General features: G+C 49.7%; 1 protein-coding gene across 1 annotated transcript in view; it reads left to right on the top strand.

Annotated features, from left to right (window-relative positions):
* The window catches only part of LOC141077502 (caveolin-3-like), a 62643-nt gene extending 43086 nt beyond the window's left edge, over window positions 1–19557 (top strand). Inside the window, exons 3-4 of the mRNA XM_073564481.1 lie at window positions 17913–18130; window positions 19112–19557. Coding sequence (XP_073420582.1) covers window positions 18044–18130; window positions 19112–19450 — 426 coding nt within the window. The 5' untranslated portion in view covers window positions 17913–18043 and the 3' untranslated portion in view covers window positions 19451–19557. The remainder of the gene's footprint in view (window positions 1–17912; window positions 18131–19111) is intronic.
* The last annotated feature ends 915 nt before the right edge of the window (window positions 19558–20472 follow it).

Genomic DNA, 20472 nt, shown 5'->3' with positions numbered 1-20472 from the left:
CTCTGTATACAGGGAGCTCACCCTAGTGGTGATTGCAGACAGGATCTTATCATGTATCTCTGTATACAGGGAGCTCCCCCTAGTGGTGACTGCAGACAGGATCTTATCATGTATCTCTGTATACAGGGAGGTCCCCCTAGTGGTGACTGCAGACAGAATCGTATCATGTATCTCTGTATACAGGGAGCTCCCCCTAAAGGTGACTGCAGACAGGATCTTATCATGTATCTCTGTATACAGGGAGCTCACCCTAGTGGTGATTGCAGACAGGATCTTATCATGTATCTCTGTATACAGGGAGCTCCCCCTAGTGGTAGCAGCAGACAGGATCTTATCATGTATCTTTGTATACAGGGAGCTCCCCCTAGTGGCGACTACAGACAGGATCTTATGTATCTCTGTGTACAGGGAGCTCCCCCTAGTGGTGGCTGCAGACAGGATCTTATCATGTATCTCTGTATACAGGGAGCTCCCCCTAGTGGTGACTGCAGACAGGATCTTATCATGTATCTCTGTATACAGGGAGCTCCTCCTAGTGGTGACTGCAGACAGGATCTTATCATGTATCTCTGTATACATGGAGCTCCCCCTAGTTTTGGCCGCAGCAGAACTGCAGCAGTTCTGCAGACAGTGTACAGTAGCATGTTATCCTATGGGATTAACATTCTGCGGATTCTGCTGCGGTTTGCCACCTATTCCATTGTCCAGGTAGCAAACCGCAGGGCAAAACCGCAGTGTGTGCACATAGCCTATAATTCCAGAAGAGCATTGTAAGAAACTCATTGATGGTTACCGGAAGCGGTTGGTCGCAGTAATTTTGACTAAAGGTTCTGTAACCAAGTATTAGGCTGAGGGTGCCAATACTTTTGTCTGGCCCATTTTTGGAGTTTTGTGTGAAATGATCAATGTTTTGCTTTTTGCTTCATTCTCTTTTGTGTTTTTTCATTTAAGACAAATTAAATGAAGATAATAATACCAAAGAATTTGTGTTTGCAATCATTTTCAGGAAGAAACTGAGTATTATCTGATAGAATTGCAGGGGTGTCAATACTTTTGGCCACAACTGTATCTCTGTATACAGGGAGCTCCCCCTAGTGGTGGCTGCAGACAGGATCTTATCATGTATCTCTGTATACAGGGAGCTCCCCCTAGTGGTGACTGCAGACAAGATCTTATCATGTATCTCTGTATGCAGGGAGCTCCCCCTAGTGGTGGCTGCAGACAGGATCTTATCATGTATCTCTGTATACAGGGAGCTCCCCCTAGTGGTGACTGCAGACAAGATCTTATCATGTATCTCTGTATACAGGGAGCTCCCCCTAGTGGTGGCTGCAGACAGGATCTTATCATGTATCTCTATATACAGGGAGCTCCCCCTAGTGGTGGCTGCAGACAGGATCTTATCATGTATCTCTATATACAGGGAGCTCCCCCTAGTGGTGGCTGCAGACAGGATCTTATCATGTATCTCTGTATACAGGGAGCTCCCCCTAGTGGTGGCTGCAGACAGGATCTTATCATGTATCTCTGTATACAGGGAGCTCCCCCTAGTGGTGACTGCAGACAAGATCTTATCATGTATCTCTGTATACAGGGAGCTCCCCCTAGTGGTGGCTGCAGACAGGATCTTATCATGTATCTCTATATACAGGGAGCTCCCCCTAGTGGTGGCTGCAGACAGGATCTTATCATGTATCTCTGTATACAGGGAGCTCCCCCTAGTGGTGACTGCAGAGAAGATCTTATCATGTATCTCTGTATACAGGGAGCTCCCCCTAGTGGTGACTGCAGACAAGATCTTATCATGTATCTCTGTATACAGGGAGCTCCCCCTAGTGGTGACTGCAGACAAGATCTTATCATGTATCTCTGTATGCAGGGAGCTCCCCCTAGTGGTGATTGCAGACAAGATCTTATCATGTATCTCTGTATACAGGGAGCTCCCCCTAGTGGTGACTGCAGACAAGATCTTATCATGTATCTCTGTATGCAGGGAGCTCCCCCTAGTGGTGATTGCAGACAAGATCTTATCATGTATCTCTGTATACAGGGAGCTCCCCCTAGTGGTGACTGCAGACAAGATCTTATCATGTATCTCTGTATGCAGGGAGCTCCCCCTAGTGGTGACTGCAGACAAGATCTTGTCATGTATCTCTGTATGCAGGGAGCTCCCCCTAGTGGTGATTGCAGACAAGATCTTATCATGTATCTCTGTATACAGGGAGCTCCCTCTAGTGGTGATTGCAGACAAGATCTTATCATGTATCTCTGTATACAGGGAGCTCCCCCTAGTGGTGGCTGCAGGCAGGATCTTATCATGTATCTCTGTATACAGGGAGCTCCCCCTAGTGGTGACTGCAGAGAAGATCTTATCATGTATCTCTGTATAGAGGGAGCTCCCCCTAGTGGTGACTGCAGACAAGATCTTATCATGTATCTCTGTATACAGGGAGCTCCACTTAAGATCTTGTCTGCAGTCACCACTAAGTGGAGCTCCCTGTATACAGAGATACATGATAAGATCTTGTCTGCAGTCACCACTAGGGGGAGCTCCCTCTATACAGAGATACATGATAAGATCTTCTCTGCAGTCACCACTAGGGGGAGCTCCCTGTATACAGAGATACATGATAAGATCCTGCCTGCAGCCACCACTAGGGGGAGCTCCCTGTATACAGAGATACATGATAAGATCTTGTCTGCAATCACCACTAGAGGGAGCTCCCTGTATACAGAGATACATGATAAGATCTTGTCTGCAATCACCACTAGGGGGAGCTCCCTGCATACAGAGATACATGACAAGATCTTGTCTGCAGTCACCACTAGGGGGAGCTCCCTGCATACAGAGATACATGATAAGATCTTGTCTGCAGTCACCACTAGGGGGAGCTCCCTGTATACAGAGATACATGATAAGATCTTGTCTGCAATCACCACTAGGGGGAGCTCCCTGCATACAGAGATACATGATAAGATCTTGTCTGCAGTCACCACTAGGGGGAGCTCCCTGTATACAGAGATACATGATAAGATCTTGTCTGCAGTCACCACTATCATGTATCTCTGTATACAGGGAGCTCCTCCTAGTGGTGGCTGCAGACAGAATCTTATCATGTATCTCTGTATACAGGGAGCTCCCCCTAGTGGTGGCAGCAGACAGGATCTTATCATGTATCTCTGTATACAGGGAGCTCCCCCTAGTGGTGATTGCAGACAAGATCTTATGTATCTCTGTATACAGGGAGCTCCCCTAGTGTTGGCTGCAGACAGAATCTTATCATGTATCTCTGTATACAGGGAGCTCCCCCTAGTGGTGGCTGCAGACAAGATCTTATCATGTATCTCTGTATACAGGGAGCTCCCCCTAGTAGTGATTGCAGACAAGATCTTATCATGTATCTCTGTATGCAGGGAGCTCCCCCTAGTGGTGATTGCAGACAGGATCTTATCATGTGTCTCTGTATACAGGGAGTTCCCCTTAGTGGTGACTGCAGACAAGATCTTATCATGTACCTCTGTATACAGGGAGCTCCTCCTAGTGGTGGCTGCAGACAGGATCTTATCATATATCTCTGTATACAGGGAGCTCCCCCTAGTGGTGGCTGCAGACAGGATCTTATCATGTATCTCTGTATACAGGGAGCTCCCCCTAGTGGTGGCTGCAGACAGGCTCTTATCATGTATCTCTGTATACAGGGAGTCCCCCCTAGTGGTGACTGCAGACAGGATCTTATCATATATCTCTGTATACAGGGAGCTCCCCCCTAGTGGTGACTGCAGACAGGAGCTTATCATGTTTCTCTGTATGCAGGGAGCTCCCGTTAGTGGTGACTGCATACAGGATCTTATCATGTATCTCTGTATACAGGGAGCTCTCCCTAGTGGTGGCTGCAGACAGGATCTTATAATGTATCTCTGTATACAGGGAGCTCCCCCTAGTGGTGACTGCAGACAGGATCTTATCATGTATCTCTGTATACAGGGAGCTCTCCCTAGTGGTGGCTGCAGACAGGATCTTATAATGTATCTTTGTATACAGGGAGCTCCCCCTAGTGGTGACTGCAGACAGGATCTTATCATGTATCTCTGTATACAGGGAGCTCCCCCTAGTGGTGACTGCAGACAGGATCTTATCATGTATCTCTGTGTACAGGGAGCTCCCCCTAGTGGTGACTACAGACAAGATCTTATCATGTTTCTCTGTATGCAGAGAGCTCCCCTTAGTGGTGGCTGCAGACAGGATCTTATCATGTATCTCTGTATACAGGGAGTTCCCCCCAGTGGCGACTGCAGACAGGATCTTATCATGTATCTCTATATACAGGGAGCTCCCCCTAGTGGTGATTGCAGACAGGATCTTATCATGTGTCTCTGTATACAGGGAGTTCCCCTTAGTGGTGACTGCAGACAAGATCTTATCATGTACCTCTGTATACAGGGAGCTCCTCCTAGTGGTGGCTGCAGACAGGATCTTATCATATATCTCTGTATACAGGGAGCTCCCCCTAGTGGTGGCTGCAGACAGGATCTTATCATGTATCTCTGTATACAGGGAGCTCCCCCTAGTGGTGGCTGCAGACAGGCTCTTATCATGTATCTCTGTATACAGGGAGTCCCCCCTAGTGGTGACTGCAGACAGGATCTTATCATGTATCTCTGTATACAGGGAGCTCCCCCCTAGTGGTGACTGCAGACAGGAGCTTATCATGTTTCTCTGTATGCAGGGAGCTCCCCTTACTGGTGACTGCATACAGGATCTTATCATGTATCTCTGTATACAGGGAGCTCTCCCTAGTGGTGGCTGCAGACAGGATTTTATAATGTATCTCTGTGTACAGGGAGCTTCCCCTAGTGGTGACTGCAGACAGGATCTTATCATGTATCTCTGTATACATGGAGCTCTCCCTAGTGGTGGCTGCAGACAGGATCTTATAATGTATCTCTGTATACAGGGAGCTCCCCCTAGTGGTGCCTGCAGACAGGATCTTATCATGTATCTCTGTATACAGGGAGCTCCCCTTAGTGGTGGCTGCAGACAGGATCTTATCATGTATCTCTGTATACAGGGAGTTCCCCCCAGTGGTGACTGCAGACAGGATCTTATCATGTATCTCTATATGCAGGGAGCTCCCCCTAGTGGTGATTGCGGACAGGATCTTATCATGTATCTCTGTATACAGGGAGCTCCTCCTAGTGGTGGCTGCAGACAGGATCTTTTCATATATCTCTGTATACAGGGAGCTCCCTCTAGTGGTGACTGCAGACAAGATCTTATCATGTATCTCTGTATACAGGGAGCTCCTCCTAGTGGTGGCTGCAGACAGGATCTTATCATATATCTCTGTATACAGGGAGCTCCCCCTAGTGGTGGCTGCAGACAGGATCTTATCATGTATCACTATATACAGGGAGCTCCCCCTAGTTGTGATTGCAGACAGGATCTTATCATGTATCTCTGTATACAGGGAGCTCCTCCTAGTGGTGGCTGCAGACAGGATCTTATCATATATCTCTGTATACAGGGAGCTCCTCCTAGTGGTGGCTGCAGACAGGATCTTATATATCTCTGTATACAGGGAGCTCCCCCTAGTGGTGCCTGCAGACAGGATCTTATCATGCATCTCTGTATACAGGGAGCTCCCCTTAGTGGTTCACTGCAGACAAGATCTTATCATGTATCTCTGTATACAGGGAGCTCCCTCTAGTGGTGGCTGCAGACAGGATCTTATCTTGTATCTCTGTATACAGGGAGCTCCCCCTAGTGGTGACTGCAGACAGGATCTTATCATGTTTCTCTGTATACAGGGAATCCCCCCTAGTGGTGACTGCAGACAGAATCTTATCATGTATCTCTGTATACAGTGAGCTCCCCCTAGTGGTGACTGCACACAGGATCTCATCATGTAACTCTGTATACAGGGAGTTCCCCCTAGTGGTGACTGCACACAGGATCTTATCATGTATCTCTGTATACAGGGAGCTCCCCCTAGTGGTGACTGCACACAGGATCTTATCATGTATCTCTGTATACACGGAGCTCCCCCTAGTGGTGACTGCACACAGGATCTTATCATGTATCTCTGTATACAGGGAGCTCCCTTTAGTGGTGGCTGCAGACAGGATCTTATCATGTACCTCTGTATACAGTGAGCTCCCCCTAGTGGTGACTGCACACAGGATCTTATCATGTATCTCTGTATACACGGAGCTCCCCCTAGTGGTGGCTGCAGGCAGGATCTTATCATGTATCTCTGTATACAGGGAGCTCCCCCTAGTGGTGACTGCAGAGAAGATCTTATCATGTATCTCTGTATAGAGGGAGCTCCCCCTAGTGGTGACTGCAGACAAGATCTTATCATGTATCTCTGTATACAGGGAGCTCCACTTAAGATCTTGTCTGCAGTCACCACTAAGTGGAGCTCCCTGTATACAGAGATACATGATAAGATCTTGTCTGCAGTCACCACTAGGGGGAGCTCCCTCTATACAGAGATACATGATAAGATCTTCTCTGCAGTCACCACTAGGGGGAGCTCCCTGTATACAGAGATACATGATAAGATCCTGCCTGCAGCCACCACTAGGGGGAGCTCCCTGTATACAGAGATACATGATAAGATCTTGTCTGCAATCACCACTAGAGGGAGCTCCCTGTATACAGAGATACATGATAAGATCTTGTCTGCAATCACCACTAGGGGGAGCTCCCTGCATACAGAGATACATGACAAGATCTTGTCTGCAGTCACCACTAGGGGGAGCTCCCTGCATACAGAGATACATGATAAGATCTTGTCTGCAGTCACCACTAGGGGGAGCTCCCTGTATACAGAGATACATGATAAGATCTTGTCTGCAATCACCACTAGGGGGAGCTCCCTGCATACAGAGATACATGATAAGATCTTGTCTGCAGTCACCACTAGGGGGAGCTCCCTGTATACAGAGATACATGATAAGATCTTGTCTGCAGTCACCACTATCATGTATCTCTGTATACAGGGAGCTCCTCCTAGTGGTGGCTGCAGACAGAATCTTATCATGTATCTCTGTATACAGGGAGCTCCCCCTAGTGGTGGCAGCAGACAGGATCTTATCATGTATCTCTGTATACAGGGAGCTCCCCCTAGTGGTGATTGCAGACAAGATCTTATGTATCTCTGTATACAGGGAGCTCCCCTAGTGTTGGCTGCAGACAGAATCTTATCATGTATCTCTGTATACAGGGAGCTCCCCCTAGTGGTGGCTGCAGACAAGATCTTATCATGTATCTCTGTATACAGGGAGCTCCCCCTAGTAGTGATTGCAGACAAGATCTTATCATGTATCTCTGTATGCAGGGAGCTCCCCCTAGTGGTGATTGCAGACAGGATCTTATCATGTGTCTCTGTATACAGGGAGTTCCCCTTAGTGGTGACTGCAGACAAGATCTTATCATGTACCTCTGTATACAGGGAGCTCCTCCTAGTGGTGGCTGCAGACAGGATCTTATCATATATCTCTGTATACAGGGAGCTCCCCCTAGTGGTGGCTGCAGACAGGATCTTATCATGTATCTCTGTATACAGGGAGCTCCCCCTAGTGGTGGCTGCAGACAGGCTCTTATCATGTATCTCTGTATACAGGGAGTCCCCCCTAGTGGTGACTGCAGACAGGATCTTATCATATATCTCTGTATACAGGGAGCTCCCCCCTAGTGGTGACTGCAGACAGGAGCTTATCATGTTTCTCTGTATGCAGGGAGCTCCCGTTAGTGGTGACTGCATACAGGATCTTATCATGTATCTCTGTATACAGGGAGCTCTCCCTAGTGGTGGCTGCAGACAGGATCTTATAATGTATCTCTGTATACAGGGAGCTCCCCCTAGTGGTGACTGCAGACAGGATCTTATCATGTATCTCTGTATACAGGGAGCTCTCCCTAGTGGTGGCTGCAGACAGGATCTTATAATGTATCTTTGTATACAGGGAGTTCCCCCCAGTGGTGACTGCAGACAGGAGCTTATCATGTTTCTCTGTATGCAGGGAGCTCCCGTTAGTGGTGACTGCATACAGGATCTTATCATGTATCTCTGTATACAGGGAGCTCTCCCTAGTGGTGGCTGCAGACAGGATCTTATAATGTATCTCTGTATACAGGGAGCTCCCCCTAGTGGTGACTGCAGACAGGATCTTATCATGTATCTCTGTATACAGGGAGCTCTCCCTAGTGGTGGCTGCAGACAGGATCTTATCATGTATCTCTGTATACAGGGAGCTCCCTTTAGTGGTGGCTGCAGACAGGATCTTATCATGTACCTCTGTATACAGTGAGCTCCCCCTAGTGGTGACTGCACACAGGATCTCATCATGTAACTCTGTATACAGGGAGTTCCCCCTAGTGGTGACTGCAGACAGGATCTTATCATGTTTCTCTGTATACAGGGAGCTCCCCCTAGTGGTGGCTGCAGACAGGATCTTATCACGTATCTCTGTATACAGGGAATCCCCCCTAGTGGTGACTGCACACAGGATCTTATCACGTATTTCTGTATACAGGGAGCTCCCCTAGTGTTGGCTGCAGACAGAATCTTATCATGTATCTCTGTATACAGGGAGCTCCCCCTAGTGGTGGCTGCAGACAAGATCTTATCATGTATCTCTGTATACAGGGAGCTCCCCCTAGTAGTGATTGCAGACAAGATCTTATCATGTATCTCTGTATGCAGGGAGCTCCCCCTAGTGGTGATTGCAGACAGGATCTTATCATGTGTCTCTGTATACAGGGAGTTCCCCTTAGTGGTGACTGCAGACAAGATTTTATCATGTACCTCTGTATACAGGGAGCTCCTCCTAGTGGTGGCTGCAGACAGGATCTTATCATATATCTCTGTATACAGGGAGCTCCCCCTAGTGGTGGCTGCAGACAGGATCTTATCATGTATCTCTGTATACAGGGAGCTCCCCCTAGTGGTGGCTGCAGACAGGCTCTTATCATGTATCTCTGTATACAGGGAGTCCCCCCTAGTGGTGACTGCAGACAGGATCTTATCATGTATCTCTGTATACAGGGAGCTCCCCCCTAGTGGTGACTGCAGACAGGAGCTTATCATGTTTCTCTGTATGCAGGGAGCTCCCCTTACTGGTGACTGCATACAGGATCTTATCATGTATCTCTGTATACAGGGAGCTCTCCCTAGTGGTGGCTGCAGACAGGATTTTATAATGTATCTCTGTGTACAGGGAGCTTCCCCTAGTGGTGACTGCAGACAGGATCTTATCATGTATCTCTGTATACAGGGAGCTCTCCCTAGTGGTGGCTGCAGACAGGATCTTATAATGTATCTCTGTATACAGGGAGCTCCCCCTAGTGGTGACTGCAGACAGGATCTTATCATGTATCTCTGTATACAGGGAGCTCCCCCTAGTGGTGGCTGCAGACAGGATCTTATCATATATCTCTGTATACAGGGAGCTCCCCCTAGTGGTGGCTGCAGACAGGATCTTATCATGTATCACTATATACAGGGAGCTCCCCCTAGTGGTGATTGCAGACAGGATCTTATCATGTATCTCTGTATACAGGGAGCTCCTCCTAGTGGTGGCTGCAGACAGGATCTTATCATATATCTCTGTATACAGGGAGCTCCTCCTAGTGGTGGCTGCAGACAGGATCTTATATATCTCTGTATACAGGGAGCTCCCCCTAGTGGTGCCTGCAGACAGGATCTTATCATGCATCTCTGTATACAGGGAGCTCCCCTTAGTGGTTCACTGCAGACAAGATCTTATCATGTATCTCTGTATACAGGGAGCTCCCTCTAGTGGTGGCTGCAGACAGGATCTTATCTTGTATCTCTGTATACAGGGAGCTCCCCCTAGTGGTGACTGCAGACAGGATCTTATCATGTTTCTCTGTATACAGGGAGCTCCCCCTAGTGGTGGCTGCAGACAGGATCTTATCACGTATCTCTGTATACAGGGAATCCCCCCTAGTGGTGACTGCACACAGGATCTTATCACGTATCTCTGTATACAGGGAGCTCCCCCTAGTGGTGACTGCAGACAGAATCTTATCATGTATCTCTGTATACAGTGAGCTCCCCCTAGTGGTGACTGCACACAGGATCTCATCATGTAACTCTGTATACAGGGAGTTCCCCCTAGTGGTGACTGCACACAAGATCTTATCATGTATCTCTGTATACAGGGAGCTCCCCCTAGTGGTGACTGCACACAGGATCTTATCATGTATCTCTGTATACACGGAGCTCCCCCTAGTGGTGACTGCACACAGGATCTTATTATGTATCTCTGTATACAGGGAGCTCCCTTTAGTGGTGGCTGCAGACAGGATCTTATCATGTACCTCTGTATACAGTGAGCTCCCCCTAGTGGTGACTGCACACAGGATCTTATCATGTATCTCTGTATACACGGAGCTCCCCCTAGTGGTGACTGCACACAGGATCTTATCATGTATCTCTGTATACAGGGAGCTCCCTTTAGTGGTGGCTGCAGACAGGATCTTATCATGTACCTCTGTATACAGTGAGCTCCCCCTAGTGGTGACTGCACACAGGATCTCATCATGTAACTCTGTATACAGGGAGTTCCCCCTAGTGGTGACTGCAGACAGGATCTTATCATGTTTCTCTGTATACAGGGAGCTCCCCCTAGTGGTGGCTGCAGACAGGATCTTATCACGTATCTCTGTATACAGGGAATCCCCCCTAGTGGTGACTGCACACAGGATCTTATCACGTATCTCTGTATACAGGGAGCTCCCCCTAGTGGTGACTGCAGACAGAATCTTATCATGTATGTCTGTATACAGTGAGCTCCCCCTAGTGGTGACTGCACACAGGATCTCATCATGTAACTCTGTATACAGGGAGTTCCCCCTAGTGGTGGCTGCAGACAGGATCTTATCACGTATCTCTGTATACAGGGAATCCCCCCTAGTGGTGACTGCACACAGGATCTTATCACGTATCTCTGTATACAGGGAGCTCCCCCTAGTGGTGACTGCAGACAGAATCTTATCATGTATGTCTGTATACAGGGAGCTCCCCCTAGTGGTGACTGCAGACAGGATCTTATCATGTATCTCTGTATACAGGGAGCTCCCCCCAGTGGTGATTGCAGACAGGATCTTATCATGTATCTCTGTACAGGGTGCTCCCCCTAGTGGTGGCATCAGACAGGATCTTATGTATCTCTGTATACAGGGAGCTCCCCCTAGTGGTGGCTGCAGACAGGATCTTATGTATCTCTGTATACAGGTTGCTCCCCCTAGTGGTGGCAGCAGACAGAATCTGATCATGTATCTCTGTATACAGGGAGCTCCTCCTAGTGGTGGCATCAGACAGAATCTGATCATGTATCTCTGTATACAGGGAGCTCCTCCTAGTGGTGGCATCAGACAGAATCTGATCATGTATCTCTGTATACAGAGCTCCCCTCATTCCTGATATTATTGTCCAGTATTTGGGGGGTGTTATTGTTTCTTCGGTCCTCGCTCAGTCTGTGCAGTGATGAGGATCTTCCTCTTGTTGCAGACTGTATTGACTCTTGGGGAACGTGAAAAGATTTTTTTTAGTGTTAGAGGCCAAGCTCTTGATGACAGTGGAGGCCGCCATCGTCTGCTGGTGGCGTTCCAGGTTAGGGTGTAGCAGGGCGGCGGGGTGTGAGGTGACGGGATGAGCAGGGTACAGATGGAGGGGATGATCCTCTCTGCATCTGGTGAAAATGGGAGTTGTAGTAACTTTGCTGCAATTTCCAGTCTGTGAAGGATGATAACTCCCATCATTTCCTCCATCTGTTTCCTGATTGATGTTGTTTTCATTCTTTTCATTTTTGTAACTTTTTGCATGTATTTGATCGCACATATGAGCTGCGAGTGTCGGGGCGGCCGCCATCTGTACAATCCTTCACAGATCAATCATTGGTCGTGAAATCCTCGCTCTGCGACTGTTTGTGGATGTTGTATGGAGCGTTTCCATGTGCAGAGATTGATGTGCACCTGTCATTAGCTCCACGCAGGGTGTGGGACCCTCTGTGTACTAACAGACGTAACCAAGGAGTCGCCGCGACACTCACACCCCGATGTATCTAATCCTCTCCTGTGTGATACAGTCTGCTGAGCCGTGTATCTAATCCTCTCCTGTGCGATACTGACTGCCGAGCCGTGTATCTAATCCTCTCCTGTGCGATACTGACTGCCGAGCCGTGTATCTAATCCTCTCCTGTGCGATACTGACTGCCGAGCCGTGTATCTAATCCTCTCCTGTGCGATACTGACTGCCGAGTCGTGTATCTAATCCTCTCCTGTGATACTGACTGCTGAGCCGTGTATCTAATCCTCTCCTGTGCGATACTGACTGCTGCGCAGTGTATCTAATCCTTTCCTGTGCGATACTGATTGCTGAGCAGTGTATCTAATCCTATCCTGTGTGATACTGCCTGCTGAGCCATGTATCTAATCCTCTCCTGTGTGATGCTGACTGCTGAGCCGTGTATCTTATCCTCTCCTGTGATACTGACTGCTGAGCCATGTATCTAATCCTCTCCTGTGTGATACTGACTACTGAGCCGTGTATCTAATCCTATCCTGTCTGATACTGACTGCTGAGCCCTGTATCTAATCCTCTCCTGTGTGATACTGACTGCTGAGCCGTGTATCTAATCTTATCCTGTGTGATACTGACTGCTGAGCCGTGTACCTAATCCTCTCGTGATACTGACTGCTGAGCCGTATATCTAATCCTATCCTGTGTGATACTAACTGCTGAGCCGTGTATCTAATCCTATCCTGCGTGATACTGTCTGCTGAGCCGTGTATCTAATCCTCGCCCGTGTGATACTGACTGCTGAGCCGTGTCTAATCCTCTCCCGTGTGATACTGTCTGCTGAGCCGTGTATCTAATCCTATCCCGTGTGATGCCGACTGCTGAGCCGTGTATCTAATCCTCTCCCGTGTGATGCCGACTGCTGAGCCGTGTGTCTAATCCTCTCCTGTGTGATGCCGACTGCTGAGCCGTGTATCTAATCCTCTCCTGTGTGATACCGGCTGCTGAGCCGTGTATCTAATCCTCTCCTGTGTGATACAGTCTGCTGAGCCGTGTATCTAATCCTCTCCTGTGCGATACTGACTGCCGAGCCGTGTATCTAATCCTCTCCTGTGCGATACTGACTGCCGAGCCGTGTATCTAATCCTCTCCTGTGCGATACTGACTGCCGAGCCGTGTATCTAATCCTCTCCTGTGCGATACTGACTGCCGAGTCGTGTATCTAATCCTCTCCTGTGATACTGACTGCTGAGCCGTGTATCTAATCCTCTCCTGTGCGATACTGACTGCTGCGCAGTGTATCTAATCCCCTCCTGTGCGATACTGATTGCTGAGCAGTGTATCTAATCCTATCCTGTGTGATACTGCCTGCTGAGCCATGTATCTAATCCTCTCCTGTGTGATGCTGACTGCTGAGCCGTGTATCTTATCCTCTCCTGTGATACTGACTGCTGAGCCATGTATCTAATCCTCTCCTGTGTGATACTGACTACTGAGCCGTGTATCTAATCCTATCCTGTGTGATACTGACTGCTGAGCCGTGTACCTAATCCTCTCGTGATACTGACTGCTGAGCCATATATCTAATCCTATCCTGTGTGATACTGACTGCTGAGCCGTGTATCTAATCCTATCCTGTGTGATACTGTCTGCTGAGCCGTGTATCTAATCCTCGCCCGTGTGATACTGACTGCTGAGCCATATATCTAATCCTATCCTGTGTGATACTGACTGCTGAGCCGTGTATCTAATCCTATCCTGTGTGATACTGTCTGCTGAGCCGTGTGTCTAATCCTCTCCCGTGTGATACTGTCTGCTGAGCCGTGTATCTAATCCTATCCTGTGTGATGCCGACTGCTGAGCCGTGTATCTAATCCTCTCCTGTGTGATGCCGACTGCTGAGCCGTGTGTCTAATCCTCTCCTGGGTGATGCTGACTGCTGAGCCGTGTATCTAATCCTCTCCTGTGTGATACCGACTGCTGAGCCGTGTATCTAATCCTCTCCTGTGTGATACCGTCTGCTGAGCCGTGTATCTAATCCTCTCGTGTGATACTGACTGCTGAGCCGTGTATCTAATCCTATCCTGTGTGAAACCGTCTGCTGAGCCTTGTGTCTAATCCTCTCCTGTGTGATACTGTCTGCTGAGCCGTGTATCTAATCCTATCCTGTGTGATACCGACTGCTGAGTCGTGTATCTAATCCTATCCTGTGTGATACCGTCTGCTGAGCCGTGTATCTAATCCTATCCTGTGTGATACCGACTGCTGAGCCTTGTATCTAATCCTTTCCTGTGTGATACCGACTGCTGAGCCGTGTATCTAATCCTATCCTGTGTGATACCGTCTGCTGAGACGTGTATCTAATACTACCCTGTGTGATACTGACTGCTGAGCCGTGTATCCAATCCTCTCCTGTGATTCTGACTGCTGAGCCGTGTATCTAATCCTATCCTGTGTGATGTCGACTGCTGAGCCGTGTATCTAATCCTATCCTGTGTGATGTCGACTGCTGAGCCGTGTATCTAATCCTATCCTGTGTGATGCCGACTGCTGAGCCGTGTATCTAATCCTCTCCTGTGATACCAACTGCTGAGACGTGTATTTAATCCTCCTGTGATACCGACTGCTGAGACGTGTATTTAATCCTCTCCTGTGTGATACCGACTGCTGAGCCGTGTATCTAATCCTCTCCTCTGTGATAGACTGCTGAGCCGTGTATCTAATCCTGTGCTGTGATACCGACTGCTGAGCCATGTATCTAATCTTATCCTGTGTGATAGACTGCTGAGCCGTGTATCTAATCTTATCCTGTGTGATACCGACTTTTGACCCGTGTATCTAATCCTATCCTGTGTGATACCGTCTGCTGAGCCGTGTATCTAATCCTCTCCTGTGATACAGACTGCCAAGCCGTGTATCTAATCTTATCCTGTGTGATACCGACTGCCGAGCCGTGTATCTAATCCTATCCTGTGTGTTACCGTCTGCCGAGCCATGTATCTAATCCTCTCCTGTGATACCGACTGCTGAGCCGTGTATCTAATCCTCTCCTGTGATACCGACTGCTGAGCCGTGTATCTAATCCTATCCTGTGTGATACCGTCTGCTGAGCCGTGTATCTAATCCTATCCTGTGTGATACCGACTGCTGAGCCGTGTATCTAATCCTCTCCTGTGTGATACTGACTGCTGAGCCGTGTGTCTAATCCTCTCCTGTGCGATACTGTCTGCTGAGCCGTGTATCTAATCCTCTCCTGTGCGATACTGTCTGCGGAGCCGTGTATCTAATCTTATCCTGTGCGATACTGACTGCTGAGCCGTGTATCTAATCCTATCCTGTGTGATACCGACTGCTGAGCCGTGTATCTAATCCTATCCTGTGTGATACCGTCTGCTGAGCCGTGTATCTAATCCTCTCCTGTGATACAGACTGCCAAGCCGTGTATCTAATCCTATCCTGTGTGAAACCGTCTGCTGAGCCGTGTGTCTAATCCTCTCCTGTGTGATGCCGACTGCTGAGCCGTGTATCTAATCCTCTCCTGTGTGATACCGACTGCTGAGCCGTGTATCTAATCCTCTCCTGTGTGATACCGTCTGCTGAGCCGTGTATCTAATCCTCTCGTGTGATACTGACTGCTGAGCCGTGTATCTAATCCTATCCTGTGTGAAACCGTCTGCTGAGCCTTGTGTCTAATACTCTCCTGTGTGATACTGTCTGCTGAGCCGTGTATCTAATCCTATCCTGTGTGATACCGACTGCTGAGCCGTGTATCTAATCCTATCCTGTGTGATACCGTCTGCTGAGCCGTGTATCTAATCCTATCCTGTGTGATACCGACTGTTGAGCCGTGTATCTAATCCTTTCCTGTGTGATACCGACTGCTGAGCCGTGTATCTAATCCTATCCTGTGTGATACCGTCTGCTGAGACGTGTATCTAATACTACCCTGTGTGATACTGACTGCTGAGCCGTGTATCCAATCCTCTCCTGTGATTCTGACTGCTGAGCCGTGTATCTAATCCTATCCTGTGTGATGTCGACTGCTGAGCCGTGTATCTAATCCTATCCTGTGTGATGTCGACTGCTGAGCCGTGTATCTAATCCTATCCTGTGTGATGCCGACTGCTGAGCCGTGTATCTAATCCTCTCCTGTGATACCAACTGCTGAGACGTGTATTTAATCCTCCTGTGTGATACCGTCTGCTGAGCCGTGTATCTAATCCTCTCCTGTGATACCGACTGCTGAGACGTGTATTTAATCCTCTCCTGTGTGATACCGACTGCTGAGCCGTGTATCTAATCCTCTCCTCTGTGATAGACTGCTGAGCCGTGTATCTAATCCTGTGCTGTGATACCGACTGCTGAGCCATGTATCTAATCTTATCCTGTGTGATAGACTGCTGAGCCGTGTATCTAATCTTATCCTGTGTGATACCGACTTTTGACCCGTGTATCTAATCCTATCCTGTGATACCGTCTGCTGAGCCGTGTATCTAATCCTCTCCTGTGATACAGACTGCCGAGCCGTGTATCTAATCTTATCCTGTGTGATACCGACTGCCGAGCCGTGTATCTAATCCTATCCTGTGTGTTACCGTCTGCTGAGCCATGTATCTAATCCTCTCCTGTGATACCGACTGCTGAGCCGTGTATCTAATCCTCTCCTGTGATACCGACTGCTGAGCCGTGTATCTAATCCTATCCTGTGTGATACCGTCTGCTGAGCCGTGTATCTAATCCTATCCTGTGTGATACCGACTGCTGAGCCGTGTATCTAATCCTCTCCTGTGTGATACTGACTGCTGAGCCGTGTGTCTAATCCTCTCCTGTGCGATACTGTCTGCTGAGCCGTGTATCTAATCCTCTCCTGTGCGATACTGTCTGCTGAGCCGTGTATCTAATCCTATCCTGTGCGATACTGACTGCTGAGCCGTGTATCTAATCCTATCCTGTGTGATACCGACTGCTGAGCCGTGTATCTAATCCTATCCTGTGTGATACCGACTGCTGAGCCGTGCATCTAATCCTCTCCTGTGTGATACTGACTGCTGAGCCGTGTATCTAATCCTCTCCTGTGATACCGACTGCTGAGACGTGTATTTAATCCTCTCCTGTGTGATACCGACTGCTGAGCCGTGTATCTAATCCTCTCCTCTTGGATAGACTGCTGAGCTGTGTATCTAATCCTGTGCTGTGATACCGACTGCTGAGCCATGTATCTAATCTTATCCTGTGTGATAGACTGCTGAGCCGTGTATCTAATCTTATCCTGTGTGATACCGACTTTTGACCCGTGTATCTAATCCTATCCTGTGTGATACCGTCTGCTGAGCTGTGTATCTAATCCTCTCCTGTGATACAGACTGCCAAGCCGTGTATCTAATCTTATCCTGTGTGATACCGACTGCCGAGCCGTGTATCTAATCCTATCCTGTGTGTTACCGTCTGCCGAGCCATGTATCTAATCCTCTCCTGTGATACCGACTGCTGAGCCGTGTATCTAATCCTATCCTGTGTGATACCGACTGCTGAGCCGTGTATCTAATCCTATCCTGTGTGATACCGACTGCTGAGCCGTGCATCTAATCCTCTCCTGTGTGATACTGACTGCTGAGCCGTGTATCTAATTCTATCCTGTGTGTTACTGACTGCTGAGATGTGTATTTGACCTTTATGATAACACCTTCAAGGTTCTAGCACTTTTCTGCAGTGCCTGGGCTTTAAGTGTGTATAGACTGTGGTTTCTCTTTCTTGCTTCTCATCGTCCTTTTATGTCGGCGCCGGCTTTGAACTTTGCTCACTGACCTCTGACCTCTCCGTCAGTGACTTGCTGACAGTTTCCATATCACCTGGGCTCAGGTACCGGGGAGTCGCCATGGACCTGTTTGATGCTCGGCCCCTTGGAAACCTGATTTCAGCGGCCTTATAAGAGGAGACGGAGGAATGTGACCACAGAGACTGCTCCGACCGCAGAGAAATCTCCACTCATCATGGCCGAACCCAAGAACATCCACAATGAACCAATGCCCCTGGACATGGAGAACCGAGACCCCAACAACATGAATGAGCACGTGCGGGTGAGTCTGGGGGTCCATCATAGACCAGTAAAGTTTTCTCTGCTGGTCCTGTTGGTTCGTTACAATGTATCATTCTGGACAATGGTGGAGAATCATGGCCGTGTGCACTGATGTAGTACTGATCGCGCAGTGTGTCAGTCGTGGTGGTGTAATCAGTATTAATCTACCGTCAGGCAGTAACGCTTCCCGGTCGGCGGTCCGTGGCCCTGGCCCCTTGGCTGCAGCCGGTCGGCGGTCCGTGGCCCCTTGGCTGCAGCCGGTCGGCGGTCCGTGGCCCCTTGGCTGTAGCCGGTCCGTGGCCCTGGCCCCTTGGCTGCAGCCGGTCGGCGGTCTGTGGCCCTGGCCCCTTGGCTGCAGCCGGTCGGCGGTCCGTGGCCCTGGCCCCTTGGCTGCAGCCGGTCGGCGGTCCGTGGCCCCTTGGCTGCAGCCGGTCGGCGGTCCGTGGCCCCTTGGCTGCAGCCGGTCGGCGGTCCGTGGCCCCTTGGCTGTAGCCGGTCCGTGGCCCTGGCCCCTTGGCTGCAGCCGGTCGGCGGTCCGTGGCCCTGGCCCCTTGGCTGCAGCCGGTCGGCGGTCCGTGGCCCCTTGGCTGCAGCGGAGTCACCGATTAGAGACATTGTCTAGTCTAGAACCTTGCACTGCTGAGGCATCTAGTCCGGGCTGTCTCCAGACTGCTACATTCTGCCTGCACTGATACATTGTAACAAAGTATACGATGTCGCTGATCTGTGACGGATTCTACATTGTGAGGATCTCGGTGTTTCCAGTCACTGACAGAAATCCTACACAATGGAGACGGTTTGTGTTGCCAAGTCTGATCCTAGCGATCGGCCCGCAGTGCACAGTGTCAGGAGGCTGCACGTAAAGGACATAGTGATATTGGGGGTCTCCGCAGTGTGGTAACATCTCCATACTGGGGGGATGGGCCGGGCATCGCCGGAACCTTCCATTCATAGATCCTTTGTTTTTGTCCTGTTCCTCCAGGTTCTCTTTGAAGACGCCTTCGGGGAGCCAGAGGGGTCTCACAGCATCCCGGGGGTCTGGGGAACGTCCTACAAGACCTTTGGCGGGGTGAAGAGTTGCTGCTACATTGTGCTGTCTGTGCTGTGCGGCTGCCCGCTGGCGTTCTGCTGGGCTCTGCAGTTCGCCTGCGTCCAGTGCTGCCACGTCTGGTGCATCGGCCCCTGTGTGAAGAGCTGGAACATGAACTTCTCCTGCCTGAAGCAGTTCTGGGGCTCCTGCGTCCACTGCTTGTGCGACCCGTGTTACGAGGCCTGCGGCCTGTGCTTCAGCCTCATCCGGGTGCAGAATAAGAGCGGCTAGCCCCGGCGCCCACCCGGCCCATCCACGGCACCGACAACTACCACCATCCCCCCAACCACCCGCGGGGTCCGAGCTGCAGCTTCCGTAATAAAGAGGATTTCACATCAGACTCGCCTTATCGAATGTATCACAAGCCCCCAAAATGCCCCAGTGCCCCCTTCATGGTAGACCACCCTCTGCACCTGCTCAGCCATGGCACGTCTCAGCCGCACAGAACTTCACCTGTCAGAGTTGCAGCTCATTATGGTGACTGCAGGCTGCAACCAGGAGCCACCATATTGGGGGCGGTGGAGCCGAGATTCCTGAGCCCCCCACACATTAGATGGATGTCAGATGAATGATGCCTCGGCCACTCGGTCAGCTGATTGACATGTCAGCCGGAGGATTATCTCCCCCGACCACCATTCACCCAGCGCCCCCATATACAGTAACGATCAGCAGGTCCGATATTAGTCTGATGTATAGTTATAATAATGCCCCCCCCAGAGGCCATGAGAAGTCAATGCGCAGGGCACCTCCGCAGCTGCTGCAGAACCTCACATTACACAGGGCACCTCAGCTGCTGCAGAACCTCACAATGCGCAGGGCACCTCCTTGGCTACTGCAGAACCTCACAATGCGCAGGGCACGGTGTCGGCTGCCGCAGAATGTCACAATGCACAGGGCACCGTCTCAGCTGCCACAGAACCTCACAATGCGCAGGGCACCGTCTCGGCTGCCGCAGAACGTCACAATGCGCAGGGCACCTCCTCGGCTGCTGCAGAACCTCATAATACAGACACCATCTCAGCTTCTGCAGAACCTCATAATACAGACACCACCTCAGCTGCTGCAGAACCTCATAATACAGACACCACCTCAGCTGCTGCAGAACCTCATAATACAGACACCACCTCAGCTGCTGCAGAACCTCATAATACAGACACCTCGTCAGCTGCTGCAGAACCTCATAATAGACACCACCTCAGCTGCTGCAGAACCTCATAATACAGACACCTCCTCAGCTGCTGCAGAACCTCATA

This window comes from Dendrobates tinctorius, unplaced genomic scaffold, assembly GCF_039654945.1.
Source record: "Dendrobates tinctorius isolate UK_male_01 unplaced genomic scaffold, ASM3965494v1 ptg000455l, whole genome shotgun sequence".
NCBI classification, from domain to species: domain Eukaryota; kingdom Metazoa; phylum Chordata; class Amphibia; order Anura; family Dendrobatidae; genus Dendrobates; species Dendrobates tinctorius.
This window is presented reverse-complemented; position numbering and strand designations above follow the sequence as displayed.